The following is a 19,871-nucleotide window of genomic DNA, read 5'->3' as shown; positions in this document are numbered from 1 at the left end:
AAAAAAAAACAAAAAAAAACACACCACTACTCCCATTTCACCCCTCCGTTCGTTCGAAATACCTGTCCAGCTGAGCCTTAAATTTGTTTAGGCTATCAACTTCAACAACAAGTGATGGAAGACTATTCCACAAACCAACTGCCCGCTGGCTAAAGGCATATTTCCGCACATCTATCCGACATCCGTCCTTCCTCAATTTGAATTTATGCCCTCTCAGGTGATTATTCTGAGCAAGAGGAAGAATCCCATCAGCATTGAGCATGCTCAAGCCATTCAATGCCCTATACACCTCTATCAGATCACCTCGCCGATGCCTAGTCTCCAGACTCTGTAATTTGCAAAACTTAAGCCTTTCTTCGTAAGAGCAACCCTTTGTTCCATTCACTAATCTTGTTGCCCTTCTCTGTACTCGTTCTAGCAGCTCTACATCTACTTGAAATGAGGCCTCCAGACCTGTATACAGTACTCAAGGTGTGGCCTGACCAATGCCTTATACAAGGGAATAATCACATCCCTATCCCTGCTAGAAAAATTCCTGTATATCATTGACAAGACACCATGAGCTACTCTTGCAGCTCGTCTGCACTGCTCAGAGAACTTCATATCTGCCTGCACAATTACCCCCAGGTCCTTTTCATTCTCTACCACTGTCAGTGTACCACAGAGTTGATACGTTGATCTGGGGTTGCTGTTTCCCATATGTAGTACTTTACATTTGTCAATGTTAAACTTCATTTGCCACCTCTCAGCCCATCTGCTCAACCTTTCCAGATCCTGTTGCAGCAGCATAGCATCAGTAGTGTCCTTAACAACCCTGCCAACCTTTGTATCGTCTGCAAACTTGGACATTAAGCTTGATATACCATCATCAATATCATTTATAAATACAGAAAACAGCAATGGACCCAACACTGAACCCTGAGGAACTCCACTAATAACATTAGTCCACGTTGAGCAGTGTCCATTGATTACCACTCTCTTTCTTCTGCCACTCAACCATCCCTTTATCTGTAGCAGCAATTTGCCTCCAATGCCACACTGCTCCAATTTGTGCAGCAGTCTTCCATGCACAACAGTATCAAAAGCCTTTCTAAGATCCAAATATATAATATCAAAGTTATTCCTTGCATCCAGTTCTTTTGTGACTAGATCATAGTATCCAATCAAATTGGTCAGACAAGACCTGCCCTTAACAAAACCATGCTGTGTCTGAGCTATAACTGAATTCTTGTCTAGATGATCCTGCAGTGCTTCTTTAACCAGTGCCTCCATTAATTTTCCTGGAACCAAAGTTAAACTAACAGTTAAACCAAAGTTAAATTACTTGTGTCAGCCTTTGATCCTCCTTTGTGAATTGGGGTTACATTTGCACATCTCCAGTCTATGGGTACCTCCCCTTAGTCCAAAGAAGCTCTCATAATTATGGCTAGGGGTTTGCTTACTTCCTTTGCTGCCTCCTTTAATATAACTGGATAGATCCCATCCACCCCGGGTGCCTTTTTTATGTTTATCCTGAACAATTTCTCCTCCACTTTCCTCTCAGTTATTAGAAAATCATCTAGCTCACTGCCAATGTTTACTTCACCTACGACATTCCCCTTCCTGAATAACTACTCATGTGTGAATATAGATGCAAAATACTTGTTTAGATTGTTAGCCACCTGAGCAGGATTCTCAACTGTTGAACCATCAACATCCAGTGGACCAATCTGATTCATCCCTTTCCTTCTTGAGTTTAAATAGGTAAAGAACTCTTTTCTGTTTTTCTTTGCATCCTTTGCCAAGGATTTCTCATAATCTGCCTTTGCCTGCCTAATCTCCTTTGTGACTTGGTTACAGATCAACTTATATCTATCATAGGCTTCCATGTCACCCATTAATTTGTATGAGGCTCTTGGTAAAATAAGAAGAATGTATGGGATGCATATAAAGTATCAGGTGGCACAGCAACCTATGGCAGGTATAAACTAGTCTGTAATCAAGTCACAAAAGTGTTTAGGCAGGCGAAGGCAGATTACGAGAAATCTTTGGCAAAGGATGTAAAGAAAAACAGCAAAGAGTTCTTTACGTATGTAAACTGTAGAAGTAAAGGGATGAATCAGATTGGACCACTTAACATAGATGGGTTGACTATTGAAGATCATGCTCAGTTAGCTGATAAACTGAATGAGTATTTTGCATCTACATTCACACATGAGGAGTTTTCAATGAAGGGAGTGCCAGAAGTTTATCAAATGGGGAGCTAAGTGATTTGGTAATAACTGAGAGCAAAATGGAGGAGAAATTGAAGTTAAACATAAAAAAGGCATCTGGGGTGAATGGGATCTATCCAGTTATATTAAAGGAAGCAGCATAGAATCTCTCATAATTATGAGAGATTCTTTGGACTCAGAGGAGGTCCCCCATGGACAGGAAATGTATCACCAATTCACAAAGGGGGTTTAAAAGGTGACAAATAACTATTGACTGTTAGTTTAACTTGTGTTCTGGGGAAAATAATGGAATCACTGGTTAAAGAAACATTTTAGGATCATCTAGACAATACTGCAGTAATAGTTAAGAACACAGCATGAGTTTGTTAAAGGGAGGTCTTGTCTGACCAATTTGATTGGATACTGTGATGTGGTCACAGGAACTGAATGCCAAAAATAATTTTGATATCTTATACTTGGATTTCAGGAAAGCTTTTGATACTGTTGCACATGGAAGACTGCTGTACAAATTGGAGAGGTATGGCGTCAAGGTAAGCTGCTACAATGGATAAAGGGATGGTTGAGTTGGAGACAACAGAGAGTGGTAATCAATGGACACTGCTCTTCGTGGACAAATGTTATTAGTGGAGTTCCCCAAGGTTTGGTTTTGGGCCCATTGTTGTTTTGTATATTTATCAATGATATTGATGAAGGTATATCAGGTTTAATGTCCAAGTTTGCATATGATACAAAGGTTGACAGGGTTGTTAATGACAGTATGCTACTCCAGCTGGATCTAGATGAGTTGGGAAAATGGGCTGAGAAGTGGCAACTGAAGTTTAACATTGACAAATGCAACGTACTGCATATGGTTAGCAGTAACTGAAGAGAAACATACCAACTGGGTGGTACTACACTCAGGGAAGTGGAAAGTGAAAAAGACCTGGGGGGTAATTGTGCAGCCAAATATGAAGTTCGCTGAGCAATGCAGACGGGATGCCAGGGCAGTTCACGGAATATTGTAAATGATATATAGGAATTTTGCTAGCACAGACATGGAGGTGATAATCACATTATACAAGGCAATGGTCAGGCCACACCTAGAGTACTGTGTACAGGTCTGGAGGCCTGCTTTTAGGAAAGATGTAGAGTTGCTATTAAGAGTACAAAGAAGGGCAACAAGATTGGTGAGGGGAACAAGGCTAAAGTTCTGCCAATTGCAGCACCTGGAGAGTAGGCACCTGCGAGGTGATCTGATTGAGATGTATAAAGCCTTGAATGGTTTGAGCAAGCTGAATGCTGATGGGATTCTTCGTCTTGCTCAGACTAAGAACCTGAGGGGGCATAGTTTCAAATTGAGGAAAGATAGTTGTAGAATATATGTGCGGAAATTTTCTTTTAGCCAGTGGGTAGTTGATTGGTGGAATAGGCTTCCTTCTTTTGTTGTGGAAGCTAATAGCCTAAATAAATTTAAGGCTGAGCTGGACAGGCATTTGGAACAAATGGAGGGATGAAATGGGATGGTTTTTTTTTTGGTTTTTTTTTGGCTGATGCTGCATAAGCTTGCTTTTCTTGCATCGTATGCCTCTACTAATGCTCATGCATATTACAAGAAAAATTAGGCGAAGGATGCAAAGTAAACATCAAAGACTTCTTTAGTTAAGTAAACAGTAGAAGGAAGGGGATGAATCAAATTGGTCGATGGTTTGTCTGTTGATAATTCTGCTCAGGTACTGACAAACTGAATGAGTATTTCGCAGCTATTTTCACACAAATTTTTAAGGAAGGAGATGCCGGAAGTTTAAGAAACTCTAATGGGGAGTTAAATGCTTTTGTGATAACTGAGAGGAAAGTGGATGAGAAATGTTAAGCATTGCATGATGAGAGGCTTGTCAATTAATATTACCCTAGAGTGCAAGCCTCATGGGGTAGAATTTTCTCAGAATGGACTCTGCCTGTTATAAGGATTCTTTTTTTTCAGTGATGAAATACACTTATTCAGGGAACAAATGTATTCATGGGATGCTTGTATTGGGGCATGCTTTACCCAGGAAAATAAAGTTGGGGAATTACCCTGCTGGCCTCGTGGCACATGCGATCTATCTGTCCGAGTAACTATGAGCAAAAACAGGTGCATATCTACTTCCTTTTGCACTAATACTAAGATATAGTAAATCAATTTGAGGAATTTGAAGTATCGGTTAGGGCCATTAGAGGTTGACAGTAAGGATATGAGAAACATACCACTTGGACTTAGCGGATGAGGAATTTGAAAATGAGAGTTTATAGGAAGGACAAACAGGAAAGGAGGGATGGGAGGAGTTATGTTCTTGGTTAAGAAACACACAGAATATATGGTAGTACACTGTATTTTATACCTGGCCAGTATAATGTAGTTTCATGTGACTTAAGCACTGATAAAGGTTGAAGTATGTTATAGACCAAATGATTACGATGAGTTGTACAGACAAGTAGAATCAGCCAGTAAATAAGAATGCTTTATAATGTGGGATTGAACTTTTGGATATTGAAATGAAATTAGCATTAGTAGTGGTATAAGGAAACATATATTAAGCAGAATACACTGTGCTGGTGGCACCAGCTGTATGCCAGCTAAATTAATGCGCTATTAAAATTAATTAATAAAGAAGGTTTTCGGGAGCGTTGCTCAAAAAGTTATATTTTAGATAAAATAAGTGTGGGTGAGTGATAGGTTAAGATTTGGGACCTAAAGGTGGTTTTATTTTTCGGACTGTGAACTTTTTTAAAATGGCTATCAATATTATGTTCGGACATAGGAAAACATAGGAAATTTCAAGGTTATTAAATTTTTAAGGAACTATAATCAGTCACTGGGAATTCTTAGTAGAATAGTTGTGCTACCTGATAGCTTTGATGTAGAAGTTTTCAGGATACCAAATTGTATTTAAAAATACTCACGTGTTGCTGAGTTATGCATTATTGGTATTTTCAAGGTCACAGTAATTCTGCCGAGTCAGTCATTTGAATGTTTCCAGGAGATAAAAGAACTACAGCAGTGCCACCTGCTTGTTCAGTGGTGACGAGAAATTCGGCATAAATTGCGTAAAATTATTAAATTGTGACATCGTGAGAAAGCTTCATCACTGAATAAGAGCTACTCCATTTATATGGCTGCGGCAGGTTTAGTAGATCGGCAGCTTAAATCCCAAGCCCAGATAAATGGTGAGGGTTTGATGTCAGGAAGGGCATCCGGTCGTAAAAACTATGCCAATAGATGTGTTCTGGTTAAGAAGTTAATCCAACTAGAGGATGTAAAGTGTGAATTGGGAACATCGAATGCTGACCCAACATAACGTGAGAAAAGGCAAAGACAAAGAAGAAGAAGTGGTATAAGAAAGCAAGCTTATACTGCATCAGTCAAAAAAAAAAAAAAACACTTCCATTCATCTATCCACAGGCTCCAAAAGTTTGTCCAGTTCTTCCTTGAATTTATTTAAGCTATCACCTTCCACAACGACAGATGGAAGTTTCTTCCAGCAGTCAACCACTTGTTGGCTAAAGGCAAATTTCCGCACATCTATTCTGCAACTGCCTTTCCTCAATTTGAATTAGCATTAGTAAAGGCCGGTGTTTTCCAACTTTTTTTGCCGAGGCCCAACTGGCTTTTGGCTTGGCATGTCATGGCCTAGTGGGGATCATAGCTGAGCAATTTTTTGAAACCAAAGAAATGTCAATAACAACCACAACTTAGTTCAATGTAAAAGTATTTAATGGAACAATGTTTCTCATTTGAACAATTTCTTTGTGAAAACAAAACATTGCAGGCATCTGCCAAATGAAAAAAAAAATTCAAACTAGTTTAAGCTGAAGTTTAAGCCTACTTTAATGAGAGATTCTCTCCTGAAATTTCTGCACCAGTTTCCCAATCCTAGGTTCAGTTATAGAATTGCACATCTAAGATCTGCCTCACATTTAAGGCAGTTCCGAGCCTTTGTCTTTAGCTGCACCAACGTTGAGAAGCCTGATTCCCAAAGAGCAGGAGCTTCTGAAGGCATTCCCAAAGGAATGCCTTCAGAAGCTCATTTTTGGCCAAAACTGAATTTCTGCAGTACTTTCTGGAAAGTACTGCAGAAATTCTTCTCGGAGACAGGTGAGTGTGTCACAACATCCTTTGCAATGCCAGGATCCAATGGATCATTAATAGTGACTGCTGAAAGAGATTCAAACATGGCAAAGTTCCCTTCCTCAGCCTTTTGTTTCCAGTTTTCAAGCTTCTGTATAAATGCATTGAGTGTCAATGAACTGAATGATAGTTCCTTTTCCTTGCAGCTTTAGATCCAGTCTGTTCAGTTGATCAAAAATATCCACAAGGAATGTGCAGTGAAAGACCCACAGCTTTTCATGGAAGGAAGCTTCAAGTTTATGCTTTTCTTGCATCTGTAGGAAACTGCAACTCTTCCCAACACTTGTGCCACAACATTGTCTTTTAATAGACAATGCACCTTGCTGTAGTAGAGCAGGTTCTTATGCTTTGAATTCTTTTCTGTGCACAATTGCTTGAAAAGTCGGGAATTCAAAGCACTGCTTTTCACGTAATTCACAATTTTGATGATTTGTTCAAGAACATCCAGAAGATGAGATGGAAGGGTTTTTGAAGCAAGAGCGTGCCAATGAATCAGACATTGAACACCAATGATTCCTGGAGATCGATCTTAAACAAGCGTTTGGAAGCCACTTTTTTGCTCCTAGCATAGCTTGGGGTGCCATCGGTGCACACTCCACATAGATTGTGCCAGTTCAGTCCCTCATGGTCAAAGAGCTCTGATACTATTTCTATCACATCCATAGCTGTGGTATTTCTTTCAAGAGAAAGGCAGAATAAGAATTCTTCCTTGATAGAATCACCCTTCTCATGCCGAACAAAGACAAGAAGCTGGGAACAGGATGAAACATCTGTGAATTCATCCAACTGATTTGAGAACAATCCAAATGCAGTTCCTTTGATTTCAGCAATCACATGTTCTTTTATGTCGCTAAACAAGTCAGCAATTCTCCTTTGAACATTATTATTTTATAAAGAAATTTTGTTGAATTTTTTTTTTTTTTCAGCTTCTCCAAGCAGAATATAAGCCATCTTCAGAGCACATGGCTTGATCAGAGTCTCTCCGACTGTGAGGTTTCTTCTGTTGCACAATGAGGAAGCTGGCGGCATAAGATGCATTGTCTTGCTGAAACAATGCTCCAGTTTGATCCAAGTGCTGGATCCACTTCATCCACTTCAAATTCTGTTCCATTTGCTTGAAGTAGTCCACGTTGACGTTGTGGATGCGTCTTCTCTAAATGGGGCTTCGACTTTGATGGGCGCAAAGAGTGATTTCCAAGAACTTTCTGGCACAGGATGCATTGTCCCTTTAATTCTCCACAATCACGAAAGGATGTGAATCCAAATTTCATGTATTGCTCATCATATCCTTGTTTTGTCATTTGAGGAGGGTTTCTGGAGTAAAACTTTGACAAAATACCTAAGAAAGAGCAAAAAAAAAAAAAGTTTAAAAAAAAAACAAGACTAAAAAAAATTGCAGGGAATAGAAAAAAATGTACATCTGATCATAGCCATTAGATTGGATTTCAGATGCAGGAATAGCTTGAGTAGCATGCCACCTACATTTTTTATCAGCATGCACTGAATCGATGCTACTTGAGGAACAACCCCATTTATGTGTCTTTTCACCATATAATACCACATATATGCGTATTATAGCATCTACATGTTCTTCACTATAGAAGTTATTACCATGAAATATATGAACAAGATAACTTACCAAGAAATAGTGTCTTAGCATTAGCAGAGGCATATGATGCAAGAAAGCAAGCTTATGCAGCATCAGCCAAAAAAAAAACTTCCACTTCACCCCTTCGTTTGTTCGAAATACCTCTCCAGCTGAGCCTTAAATTTATTTAGGCTATCAACCTCCACAACAAGGGATGGAAGTCTGTTCCACCAACCAACTAATTCTTAACTAATAGCATAACCCCCCTCCTCCTTCCTATCCTGTCTATCCTTTCTGTAGACGTTGTACTCCCCAAATTCCAGTTCTGCATTCCTTATATCTGTGTGACACCACGTCTCAGATATCTGAACAATATCCACCTTTGATGCTTTGAGCAATACCTCAAATTCATCAAATTATTTACCAAACTCCTAGCATTGGTGTACACGCAAGTATACATGCACCTGTTCCTATTCTTAGCTACCCTAACACAACCCATGTGTTTACTTGTACCGCAATGACTCCCAGCAGTCTCTAAAATATCCTGCATCTTGTTTTCCAGGCTTCTGCTCATTCCAATAGAAGCAGTGCAAGAATCACTTTCACCTCTGTCAGTGGCTACTGTTATTCTATTAGTCCTTGTATCCCCCCAAGCTAGCAGTTTTCCGACCCACCTAACACTGCCTCGATAGCATCAGCAAATATTCTTGCAAAGGGAAAGACGTGTATACGCCTGAAGAAGTTGTTAATGCACTGGCTGAATCATTTGCCACAATCTCTGCTTCTGCTTTCTTATGCATCCGCCTTCCAAAACATTAAAGCAGCTGCAGAACGGCATAAAATCAACTTCTTCACACGCCGCTCCTTCCCTTACAACCAACCCTTTGCATTAACATTCCTTTGCATTAAGAATCATTAAATAGATCATCCAATAGTGCCGCAGACCCAGATGGTATTGATTACATTATGTTGAAGCATTTACCTGAAATGGACTTGTCATATCAATAGTGTGTTATGCGTGGATACTGCCGTTTCTTGCAGATCTCGTAGCGCTGCATGTGTAATTTGTGACAAAGCATGACAGAGAAACATGATCCAACATGATAGTATGATTGTAGTAATACAAATACTTGTATTGTTGCAATCATACTATTCAACAAATAATCAAATGGGTAATTAGGCTATTGGCCTAATATTTTCCAAACATTGATTTGGTAGAGTAAGCAGCAGGCGTGTGTGTGTATTCTATTTATCACTAACATTGATTCGGAAGAGTAAGTGGCAGGTATGAGCATAAATTACATTGTTCATGATTTCGGTTTTAGTCGTTCAAAATTTAATAGGTGTCGTCAAAGATGTTTACACACTTAACATCTTTCGTGTGTACAGGGTGCACACACGATTTTTTTGCATCCAGTTCCTTTGTGACCATCTTGTAGTATCCAATCAAATTGGTCAAACTGCAGTCATGTCTAGATGATCCTGCTTTACTTTTTAACCAGACTCCATTAATTTCCCAGGAACAGAAGTTAAACTAACAGGTCTGTAATTATTTGTCACCCTTTGTTCCCCCTTTGTGAATTGGGATTACATTTGCAGATCTATCTGTGGGGACTTCTCTCGAATCCAAAGATGCTCCACTTTGCTCTCGGTTATTATAAAATCATTTAGCCCCCTGTTAGAGCCTGATAAACTTCTGGCCTCCAATTCCTTAGGGAATTCTTCATGTTTCATTGTAGATGCAAAATATTCATCCAGTTTGTCTGTCAGCTACCTGAGCAGGCTCATCAACAGTCAAACCATCGATACCAAGTGTGAGTAATCTGATTCATCCTCTTCCTTCTAGAGTTTACATAAGTGAAGAAGCTTTTGCTATTTTTCTTTGCCAAAGATTTCTTGTAATCTGCCTTCGCTTTCCTAACCTCCTTTGTGACTTGATTACAGACTAGGCTTCTGTGTCGCCTGATAATGTATATGCATTTTTCTTCTCTGCCACAAGTCTTGTTAATTCATCTGACATCCATTTAGGCTCAAACCTTGAACAGTATTACTTAGTTGTTATGAGAAAGTTTAGTAGCTTCGAAGATTAATTCCTTAAATGCTACCCATTTAGAATTTGCTGTTGGTAGCCATCATCAGTTGGTTCACTGTATGCAATTTAAAAACTGTCTGAGACCACCATAGTCACCTTTATGAAAGCAAAAACTCTTCTGTTTACCCCTGCTAGTAGTTATGTCTTTAAGTAAATCCCACATCGGTACAGTGATCACTGCTTCCTACTAGTTCCTTTATCTGTAGATTCTTAATGCATGATCACTGCTGATAATCAGATCAAGAGTATTTCTCTCTCTGGTTGCCTCTCGAACATGCTACAGTAGCATGTTCGAGAGGCAACCAGTCATCCACAAAACGAGGAACCAGGAAAGCAGTCATCCTAGAAATCCACAAAAGTCTTGCTAGTGTGTGAGTGACCAAATCACAAGTCCCAGTCAATATTGGCAAATTATACCTTAAATCCGATGTATTTTCATTCTACACTATCTTCCCAGTTGATACAGCTACATAGCACCTTTAGTTGTCCTAATCTCTTTCTGAAATTGTAACCCATTCCTTTTGCTTAACAACTGCTGCCACTCTCCTCATTTAACTTAGAACTCCGTGATTACTCCCTGCTATTATTTGTTCATGTACTGGCAATCCTATGCTGCCATCTGGTTCTTAAGAGATGATCAGTTCTAGAATTTTTTTCTCCTTGTACTTTCCCTAACATACTGATACAAATAACAGTCATTTGGTTGATATAAAAATTGGTCCCCATTCTGAGTTTCCCTTTCATTTTCCAATCAGTAGGGACAAATTGAAATCACATATAATAAGACATTCTTACTTGCATACTTGCTTGCCCATTTTCATTTGCACATTGTTTGTCATCATAATCTTCTTTGTAGATTACTCCTACTCTCATTATACCTTTGATTACAGCAGTCATTTCACACAGATTTTATACTAGCCTGCATAACTTGTCTCAGCTCAGGTTGCTTTTGATTTGGAAAAAAAAAAAAAAAAATGAACCCATCACTCCCTTTCTTTGCAATACATTGTGTATGCCATAGTGAAATTGATGATCACTTTTTTCTGGGTGGCACCACATTCTCCCTAGCCCTATTTTATCAGCATTAGTTGTCTTTACTAGGACTTTGGATTCAATCATTGTATTGACTACATTCCTGATATACATAGTTAACACTAAGTGTTCTCATATACATGTAGTTTATTATAATGACACACCCCTTGAATTTATTTAAACCTGCTTCCCTAGCATGAGCTTCCTGCTCATTTGAAACAGCACTGCCCTCTGAAATTGTGGCAGTAAACAAAATTCTTGATGTGTGCAAGCATTATTGTCAATGTAACTTATTTACTTATAACTTAATTACTGCCTTATCCAAGAAATGTATATTGATATTACCCCTATCCTCCCTAAGTAGCAGTTTCTGTGAACTTTTAAACATTACAGATGCTTTTTATTGAGTATTACAGCTCTGGTTCACACTATCTAATGAACTTTTAAGGTGTCACACTATCTAATGAACTTTTAATGAACTTGCACTACTTTATTCAAGGATATCCTGTCCACAAAATACATTCCTGCTACCTACAAGTGCAGGCTGTAGTTTCAACCTCAATGCATGAGTAATTAGTTACCTATCAGTAATATAAACACAATAAAATGAAATATTTATTTCATTTTATTGTGTTTAGTTAACATTTATAACAGTTATAATTATAGTAGTTATTATTTTTTATAAAATGCATGAAAAACTTACTGCTTATAATGTAGCTGTGTGGTATATTTTATGTTTCATGATATATTTTATCATTTTGATTTTTTTAATTTGTCAGCAATATTGTAATCATTATAAAAATAAAATATCATGTGTATGACTGATTTTTTGAGGCTTCATGTATCACCATTATATGAAAATAGCAAAGGAAAGAGAAGTTTGACCGAATGGTTAAATTGATATATTGGTTGTGCTTGAGAGTGAAGACTATTGATCAATTTTTTTATAAATATCAATGTGCAAGTGTCATATGATATGATAAACTTAATAACCACCCATTTGAAATGTTTTGTTAGGAACAACAATAAACAAGTGAGCAGAGTTCTTTTGAAATGTTTTTTTGACAATTTTTTGTAAGTACTTTTTTTTTCTTACATCATTTTTACAACAATAATAAACAGGTGACCAAAGTTGTGTGATAAATTTGACAGTTTTTTAACGATTCGTTGTTAAAGCAAAATAGTATGTCTGGAAGATATAACTTCCAGTGCAAATGAGTTATTGTGGCTATACAAAATGTTTATTAATTTTTTTCTTTTTCACCACCTACCCACTTGCTTATTTTGTGTTTTCTTTTATACAGGAACAGAATAGAATTGCCTGAAATTTTATCAAAATGGTAAAATTTTATGAGCAAAATGATACATTTCATTTCTCATGGGAACAAGTTGCTCTAGCCTTTTGGTCTAGATATCCTAATCCATATAGGTATGTTAAAGGAATAATTTTTAGTTAGATATCAGCCTGTTACCCTATAGTGTTGTATTGTTTTGTAATTATCGACATTTGCTGCTAATGTGTAATGCCATCTGGAATTTTTTTTTTGTGCTTTTCGTATGAGTTTTGAAAGAGCTGTGTTTTGCAGGTTTATAATCCATCTCTTTGCACATGGTATGAACGTTCTGGGAACCTATCCCATTATAACCTGTTACTCTGCTACTGTCTCCATGAACAAAGGCAAACAGTCTTTTATTCAGCAATGAGAAATGGGATATTTTAGCATTAGCATTAGCATTAGTAGAGGCATTTGATGCAAGAAAGCAAGCTTATGCAGCATCAGCCAAAAAAAAAAAAAAAAAAAAAAAAAAGTAACATAAATAAATAAAAATAACCACTTCCACTTCACCCCTCTGTTCGTTCGAAATACCTGTCCAGCTGAGCCTTAAACTTATTTAGGCTATCAACTTCCACGACAAGGGATGGAAGTCTGTTCCACCCACCAACCACCCGCTGGCTAAAGGCAAATTTCCGCACATCTATCCTACATCTGTCTTTCCTCAATTTGAATTTATGCCCTCTCAGGTGATTTTTCTGAGCTAGAGGAAGAATCCCATCAGCATTGAGCATGCTCAAACCATTCAAGGCTTTGTACACCTCTATCAGATCACCCCGCTGGTGCCTAGTTTCCAGACACTGTAATTTGCAAAACTTAAGCCTTTCTTCGTAAGAGAACCCCTTTGTCCCATTCACCAATCTAGTTGCCCTTCTCTGTACTCGTTCCAGCAGCTCTACATCCTTCCTGAAATGAGGCCTCCAGGCCTGTATACAGTACTCTAGGTGTGGCCTGACCATTGCCTTATACAAGGGAATAATCACCTCCTTATCCCTGCTAGAAAAATTTCTATATATCATTGACAATACACCATGAGCTACTCTTGCAGCTCGTCTGCACTGCTCAGAGAACTTCATATCTGCCTGCACCACCACCCCCAGGTCCCTTTCATTCTCTACCACTGTCAGTGTAGTACCACAGAGTTGATACGTTGCTCTGGGGTTGCTGTTTCCCATATGTAGTACTTTACATTTGTCAATGTTAAACTTCATTTGCCACCTCGAAGCCCATCTGCTCAACCTTTCCAAATCCTGTTGCAGCAGCATAGTGTCAGTAGTGTCCTTGACAACCCTGCCAACCTTTGTATCGTCTGCAAACTTGGACATTAAGCCTGATATACCATCATCAATATCATTTATAAATACAGAAAACAATAAAGGCCCCAATACTGAACCCTGAGGGACTCCACTAATAACATTAGTCCACGATGAGCAGTGTCCATTGATTACCACTCTCTGTCTTCTCCCCCTCAACCACCCCTTTATCCATAGCAGCAACTTGCCTCCAATGCCACACTGCTCCAATTTGTGCAGCAGTCTTCCATGTGCAACAGTATCAAAAGCCTTTCTAAGATCCAAGTATATAATATCAAAGTTATTCCCTGCATCCAGTTCTTTTGTGACTGCATCATAGTATCCAATCAAATTGGTCAGGCAAGACTTCCCCTTAACAAAACCATGCTGTGTCCTAGCTATAACTGAAGTCTTGTCTAGATGATCCTGCAGTGCTTCTTTCACCAGTGCCTCCATTAATTTTCCGGGAACAGAAGTTAAACTCACAGGTCTATAATTACTTGTGTCAGCCTTTGATCCCCCTTTGTGAATTGGGGTCACATTTGCACATCTCCAGTCAATGGGTACCTCCCCTGAGTCCAAGGAAGCTCTCATAATTATGGCTAAGGGTTTGCTTACCTCCTTTGCTGCCTCCTTTAATATAACTGGATAGATCCCATCCACCCCAGGTGCCTTTCTTGTGTTTATCTTCAACAATTTCTCCTCCACTTTGCTCTCAGTTATTACAAGATTCTCTAGCTTACTGCTAGAGTTGAATACACCTCTGGCATTCCCCTCGCTGAATAACTCCTCATGTGTGAATGTCGATGCAAAATATTCATTTAGTTTGTTAGCTACCCGAGCAGGGTCATCAACAGTTGACCCATCGATCTCAAGTGGACCAATCTGATTCATCCCCTTCCTTCTAGAGTTTACATAAGTAAAGAACTCTTTGCTGTTTTTCTTCGCATCCCTTGCCAAGGATCTCTCGTAATCTGCCTTCGCCTGCCTAACCTCCTTTGTAACTTGGTTACAGATCAACTTGTATCTATCATAGGCATCCGTGTCACGTGTTAATTTGTATGTATCCCATGCATTTTTCTTCTCTGCCATATGCCTCATTAGTTCATCTGACAACCATTTAGGCCTAAACCTTGAACAATATTTCTTAGTTGGTATGTAAAGCCTAGTAGCTTCCACGATAAGTTCTTTGAATGCTTCCCATTTTGAATTTGCTGTTGGCAATATCATCAGTTGATCCCACTGTATAGAATTTAAATACTGTCTCAGTCCATTGTAGTCGCCTTTACGAAAGCAATACCCCTTCCCTTTACCCCTAATGGTAGTTACCTCTTTGAGTAACTCCCACTTCAGCACACTGTGATCACTGCCACCAAGTGGTTCATTTATCTGCAGATTCTGAATGCATGAAGAATCACTACTGATAATCAAATCAAGAGTATTACTCCCTCTAGTTGCCTCCCGAACATGCTGATGTAGAAAACAATCATCCAATAAATCCACAAAAGCCTTGCTACTGTGTGAGTGACCAGCCCCCAAATTCCAGTCAATATCTGGGAAATTAAAATCCCCCATTATAAGACTCTCTGATTTACTGGCCCACTCTATTTCTCCGAACAGTTTCTTATTATACTCATCAGAGTCATTAGGCCTATAGCACACTCCTACTCTCAATTTTGATCTCCCAATGCTTATGTCACACCAAACTGACTCGACACTGCACTGTCCAGCGATGTCGACTGGCTTCACTTCCTTGGATTTTATGTGTTTCTTAATTAATAGCATAACCCCTCCTCCCTTCCTATCCTGTCTATCCTTTCTGTACACATTGTACTCCCCAAATTCCAGTTCTGCATTTCTTATATCTGTGTGACACCACGTCTCTGAAATCCCCACAATATCTGCCTTTGATGTTTTGAGCAATACCTCAAATTCATCAAATTTATTTACTAAACTCCTAGCATTGGTGTACACACAAGTATACATGCACCTGTTCTTTTTCTTAGCTACCCTAACACAACCCATGTGTTTACTTGTACCCCAATGATTCCCAGCAGTCTCTGAAATATCCTGCATCTTATTTTCCAGGCTGCGGCTCATTCCAATAGAAGCAGTGCAAGAATCACTTTCACCTCTGCCAGTGGCTACTGTTAATCTATTAGTCCTTGTATCCCCCCAATCTAGCAGTTTTCCGACCCACCTAACATTGCCTCGATAGCATCAGCAAACATTCTTGCACCCTTTCTATTTAAGTGTATCCCATCCCTGTAGAAGCAGTCTCTCCTGTTAACAAGTACAGACCAGGCTGAAAAAAATTCTACCCCTTGAGCCCTGCACAATCTTTCCAGGGCCGAATTGATTGACAGGGCTCTCATCATATACTCCCTCCTATCGTGTCTGGGCAGAATTGCAGACACTTTCAATTTCAACCCTAATTCACGGCTTTTTTTCATCAGTGACCTGTACTTGTCAAGTAATTCCGCCGGTCTCCTACTCTTAATGTCATTAGTGCCAACGTGTACAACTATATCACCTTTTGTGCCCTTAAAAGATGATATCCGCTCTACAACGTCATCAACCTTTGCCCCTGGCAGACATACCCTGGTCCTATTCCACCTATCCTTTTTACAAAGCATGTTTCCCGTTTCCCTGACAATAGAGTCACCAACAACTACTAGTTCCTTTGGGACCAGCGCATTCTGCCTTGGGGGTTGCCGCTGTGTTCCGCGATGACCAAGTGCAAGCTCTGGCATTGGTGTGGGCAGCTGAGAGCTTGATGGGCCCCTCACTTGTAATCCTTCGAGGGCATCCACCCTATCCTTCAAGCTCTCATATAGGCCCATAACAACGCTGAGTTGTCGCCTTATCTCCTTACACTCCTTGCATCGCACACACACAAAGACATCCCCCATGGCAGTATCATGTCCCATACTTGACTGCTCCGCAAACATCAAGCAAATAGTGCATCTTACAAGGCTGTGATTCAGAGGACAACTGCCCCCCTCAGTTCTCCCCTGGGCCACAGCATTCCCATTAGCTTGAGCCCTTTGCTTTGCTGCTCTGGTTTGAGTCATGATTTAGATTTACTTTCAATAAAATTTCAATTTCTGTACAAAATTAAATCCTAAACTTGTATCCAAACACAGTTATAACGCTATATTTATGTTTCAGTAACGAGTGTTATCTACGGAATATTTACGTTTCAGTAACGAGTGTTATCTACGAAATATTTACGTTTCAGTAACGAGTGTTATCTGCGAAATCCCTTTATATAACTTTCGTATCAAGTTATGTATTAATTATTTGTTTTTACTAATTATTTATGTTACGTAACCTAAGTGGTTATATGTATAATTAATTATGTTAAATAAAATTAATTATATTACGTTTGTAATCTAAGTCGTTATATGTATTTATTTAAACGTACAATTTAACTGCTAACGAAGTTCAACTAACGCTATCTAGTACGGTATATCGTATCACAAAGGCGGGAAAATTACGAACGGTTAGCGGAGTTGAAACAGGTGGAAACCTTTACCGATACTTTTATGCAATTACAAGGCCGAGTAAAGAATAAATACACCAAATTAATCAGAAAATCACAAAATAATGTTATACTACTAAATTTAAATCAAAAGTTTTAGAAAAACAATAATTTCAAATCAATAATTAACAAAAATCCACTTAGCGGCTTTGAAAACGACCGTCTCTAGTAGCCTCGTCAGCAACCACTCGATATTTCCTAAGTGATATTTTCAAATTTTAATTAAAATTTGAAAATATCACTTAGGTGGCAACAAACTGCATGCATGAAAGATCATAAAAAATTATTCAAATTTGTTTACTACTTTTTTGATTATACCTTTATTTCAATTTCTTCTGAACACAACTGTCAAAATTGCATTTTTATATTAAAGGCATATATTTTTAATTAATTTTTAAGTTAAAACTTCCATTAGATTTGTCAACAAGTGAAATGCAAAATTAGAAACTGTGTGCTTCAAGAAATGCCTGCATTTTGACACCAGTCTGTCAGTAACAGGAGTGCCTGCTGCATGAAACATGAAGTGTGCATGTTAACAGTTTGATTCCAGATGATGCTTCAGTGTCACAAAACTAGAGAATGATTGGAGTAAAGCCTGAGGAAGTAAAACTAGCTGGTAAAGCTAGTCTTACTTCCCCAGTAAAGCTGGTCAATAATTAAGTGATGCCAACAGGGGCTTAGAGGGGAACAGGCATTCTGTGTGTTGTCAGACACTCAGCCTGCCATGCACAGAAACTGAACTTGGCCTGTTACAACTAAAGATCGCTCATCGGTGAAGACAGGATATTAGAGCTGGAAAAGGAATTAGAAAATGTGAATTTGAATATCATCAGTTCGGCTGAAACAAGAAGAAGAAATGAATCACTTATAAGTTTATCAAGTGGAAATCTACTGTACACCAATGGAAACAGTGAAATGAGTGAAGGTGGAGTTGGCTTTCTGGTCCATAAAGATATAAAAAAACAGTATTTTAGAATTCAAAAGTACATCACTAAGGGTGTCAAGACTACTACTCAGAATTTCTAAGAGGTATAAGCTAAAGGTTATAATGATTTATGCACCAACCATGATGGTTGAGCCATGATGATGAAGAGGTTGAAGAAATGTACACCGAAATCGAGAGCCTCCTAGATGAAGAGAAAACTCATTACACTATCATTAGCATTAGCATTAGTAGAGGCATTTGATGCAAGAAAGCAAGCTTATGCAGCATCAGCCAAAAAAAAAAAAAATAAATAAAAATAAATAAGTAAAAAATAACCACTTCCACTTCATCCCTCTGTTCATTCGAAATTACCTGTCCAGCTGAGCCTTAAACTTATTTAGGCTATCAACTTCCACGACAAGGGATGGAAGTCTATTCCAGCAACCAACCACCCGCTGGCTAAAGGCAAATTTCCTCACGTCTATCCTACATCTGTCTTTCCTCAATTTGAATTTATGCCCTCTCAGGTGATTATTCTGAGCAAGAGGAAGAATCCCGTCAGCATTGAGCATGCTCAAACCATTCAAGGCTTTATACACCTCTATCAGATCACCTCGCCAGTGCCTAGTCTCCAGACACTGTAATTTGCAAAACATCAGCCTTTCTTCGTAAGAGCACCCCTTTGTTCCATTCACTAATCTTGTTGCCCTTCTCTGTACTCGTTCCAGCATCTCAACATCCTTCTTGAAATGAGGCCTCCAGACCTGTATACAGTAGTCTAGGTGTGGTCTGACCATTGCCTTATACAAGGGAATAATCACCTCCTTATCCCTGCTAGAAAAATTCCTATATATCATCAACAATACACCATAAGCTACTCTTGCAGCCCATCTGCACTGCTCAGAAAACTTCATATCTGCCTGCACAACCACCCCCAGGTCCCTTTCATTCTCTATCACTGTCAGTGTAGTACCACAGAGTTGGTACGTTGCTCTGGGGTTGCTGTTTCCCATATGTAGTACTTTACATTTCTCAATGTTAAACTTCATTTGCCACCTCTCAGCCCATCTGCTCAACCTTTCCAGATCCTGTTGCAGTAGCATAGTGTCAGTAGTGTCCTTGACAACCCTGCCAACCTTCGTATCGTCTGCAAACTTGGACATTAAGCTTGATATACCATCATCAATATCATTTATAGATACAGAAAACAATAATGGACCCAATACTGAACCCTGAGGGACTCCACTAATAACATTAGTCCACGACGAGCAATGTCCATTGATTACCACTCTGTCTTCTCCCCCTGAACCACCCCTTTATCCATAGCAGCAATTTGCCTCCAATGCCACACTGCTCCAATTTGTGCAGCAGTCTTCCATGTGCAACAGTATCAAAAGCCTTTCTAAGATCCAAGTATAAAATATCAAAGTTATTCCCTGCATCCAGTTCTTTTGTGACTGCATCATAGTATCCAGTCAAATTGGTCAGGCAAGATTTCCCCTTAACAAAACCATGCTGTGTCTGAGCTATAACTGGTCTTGTCTAGATGATCCTGCAGTGCTTCTTTAACCAGTGCCTCCATTAATTTTCCAGGAACAGAAGTTAAACTAACAGGTCTATAATTACTTGTCGCCCTTTGATCCTCCTTTGTGAATTGGGGTCACATTTGCACATCTCCAGTCCATGGGTACTTCCCCTGAGTCCAAG

At 39.0% G+C, this 19,871-nt stretch overlaps 1 protein-coding gene across 1 annotated transcript in view; it reads left to right on the top strand.

Moving 5' to 3' along the window:
• The window catches only part of prel (preli-like), a 101,144-nt gene that overhangs the window by 38,166 nt on the left and 43,107 nt on the right, over positions 1-19,871 (top strand). The window contains exon 2 of the mRNA XM_090388114.1: positions 12,374-12,498. Coding sequence (XP_090244240.1) covers positions 12,407-12,498 — 92 coding nt within the window. The 5' untranslated portion in view covers positions 12,374-12,406. The remainder of the gene's footprint in view (positions 1-12,373; positions 12,499-19,871) is intronic.

The sequence above is a fragment of the Mastigoproctus giganteus genome, chromosome 13 (genome assembly GCF_048544385.1).
Source record: "Mastigoproctus giganteus isolate SK-2022 chromosome 13, ASM4854438v1, whole genome shotgun sequence".
NCBI classification, from domain to species: domain Eukaryota; kingdom Metazoa; phylum Arthropoda; class Arachnida; order Uropygi; family Thelyphonidae; genus Mastigoproctus; species Mastigoproctus giganteus.
This window is presented reverse-complemented; position numbering and strand designations above follow the sequence as displayed.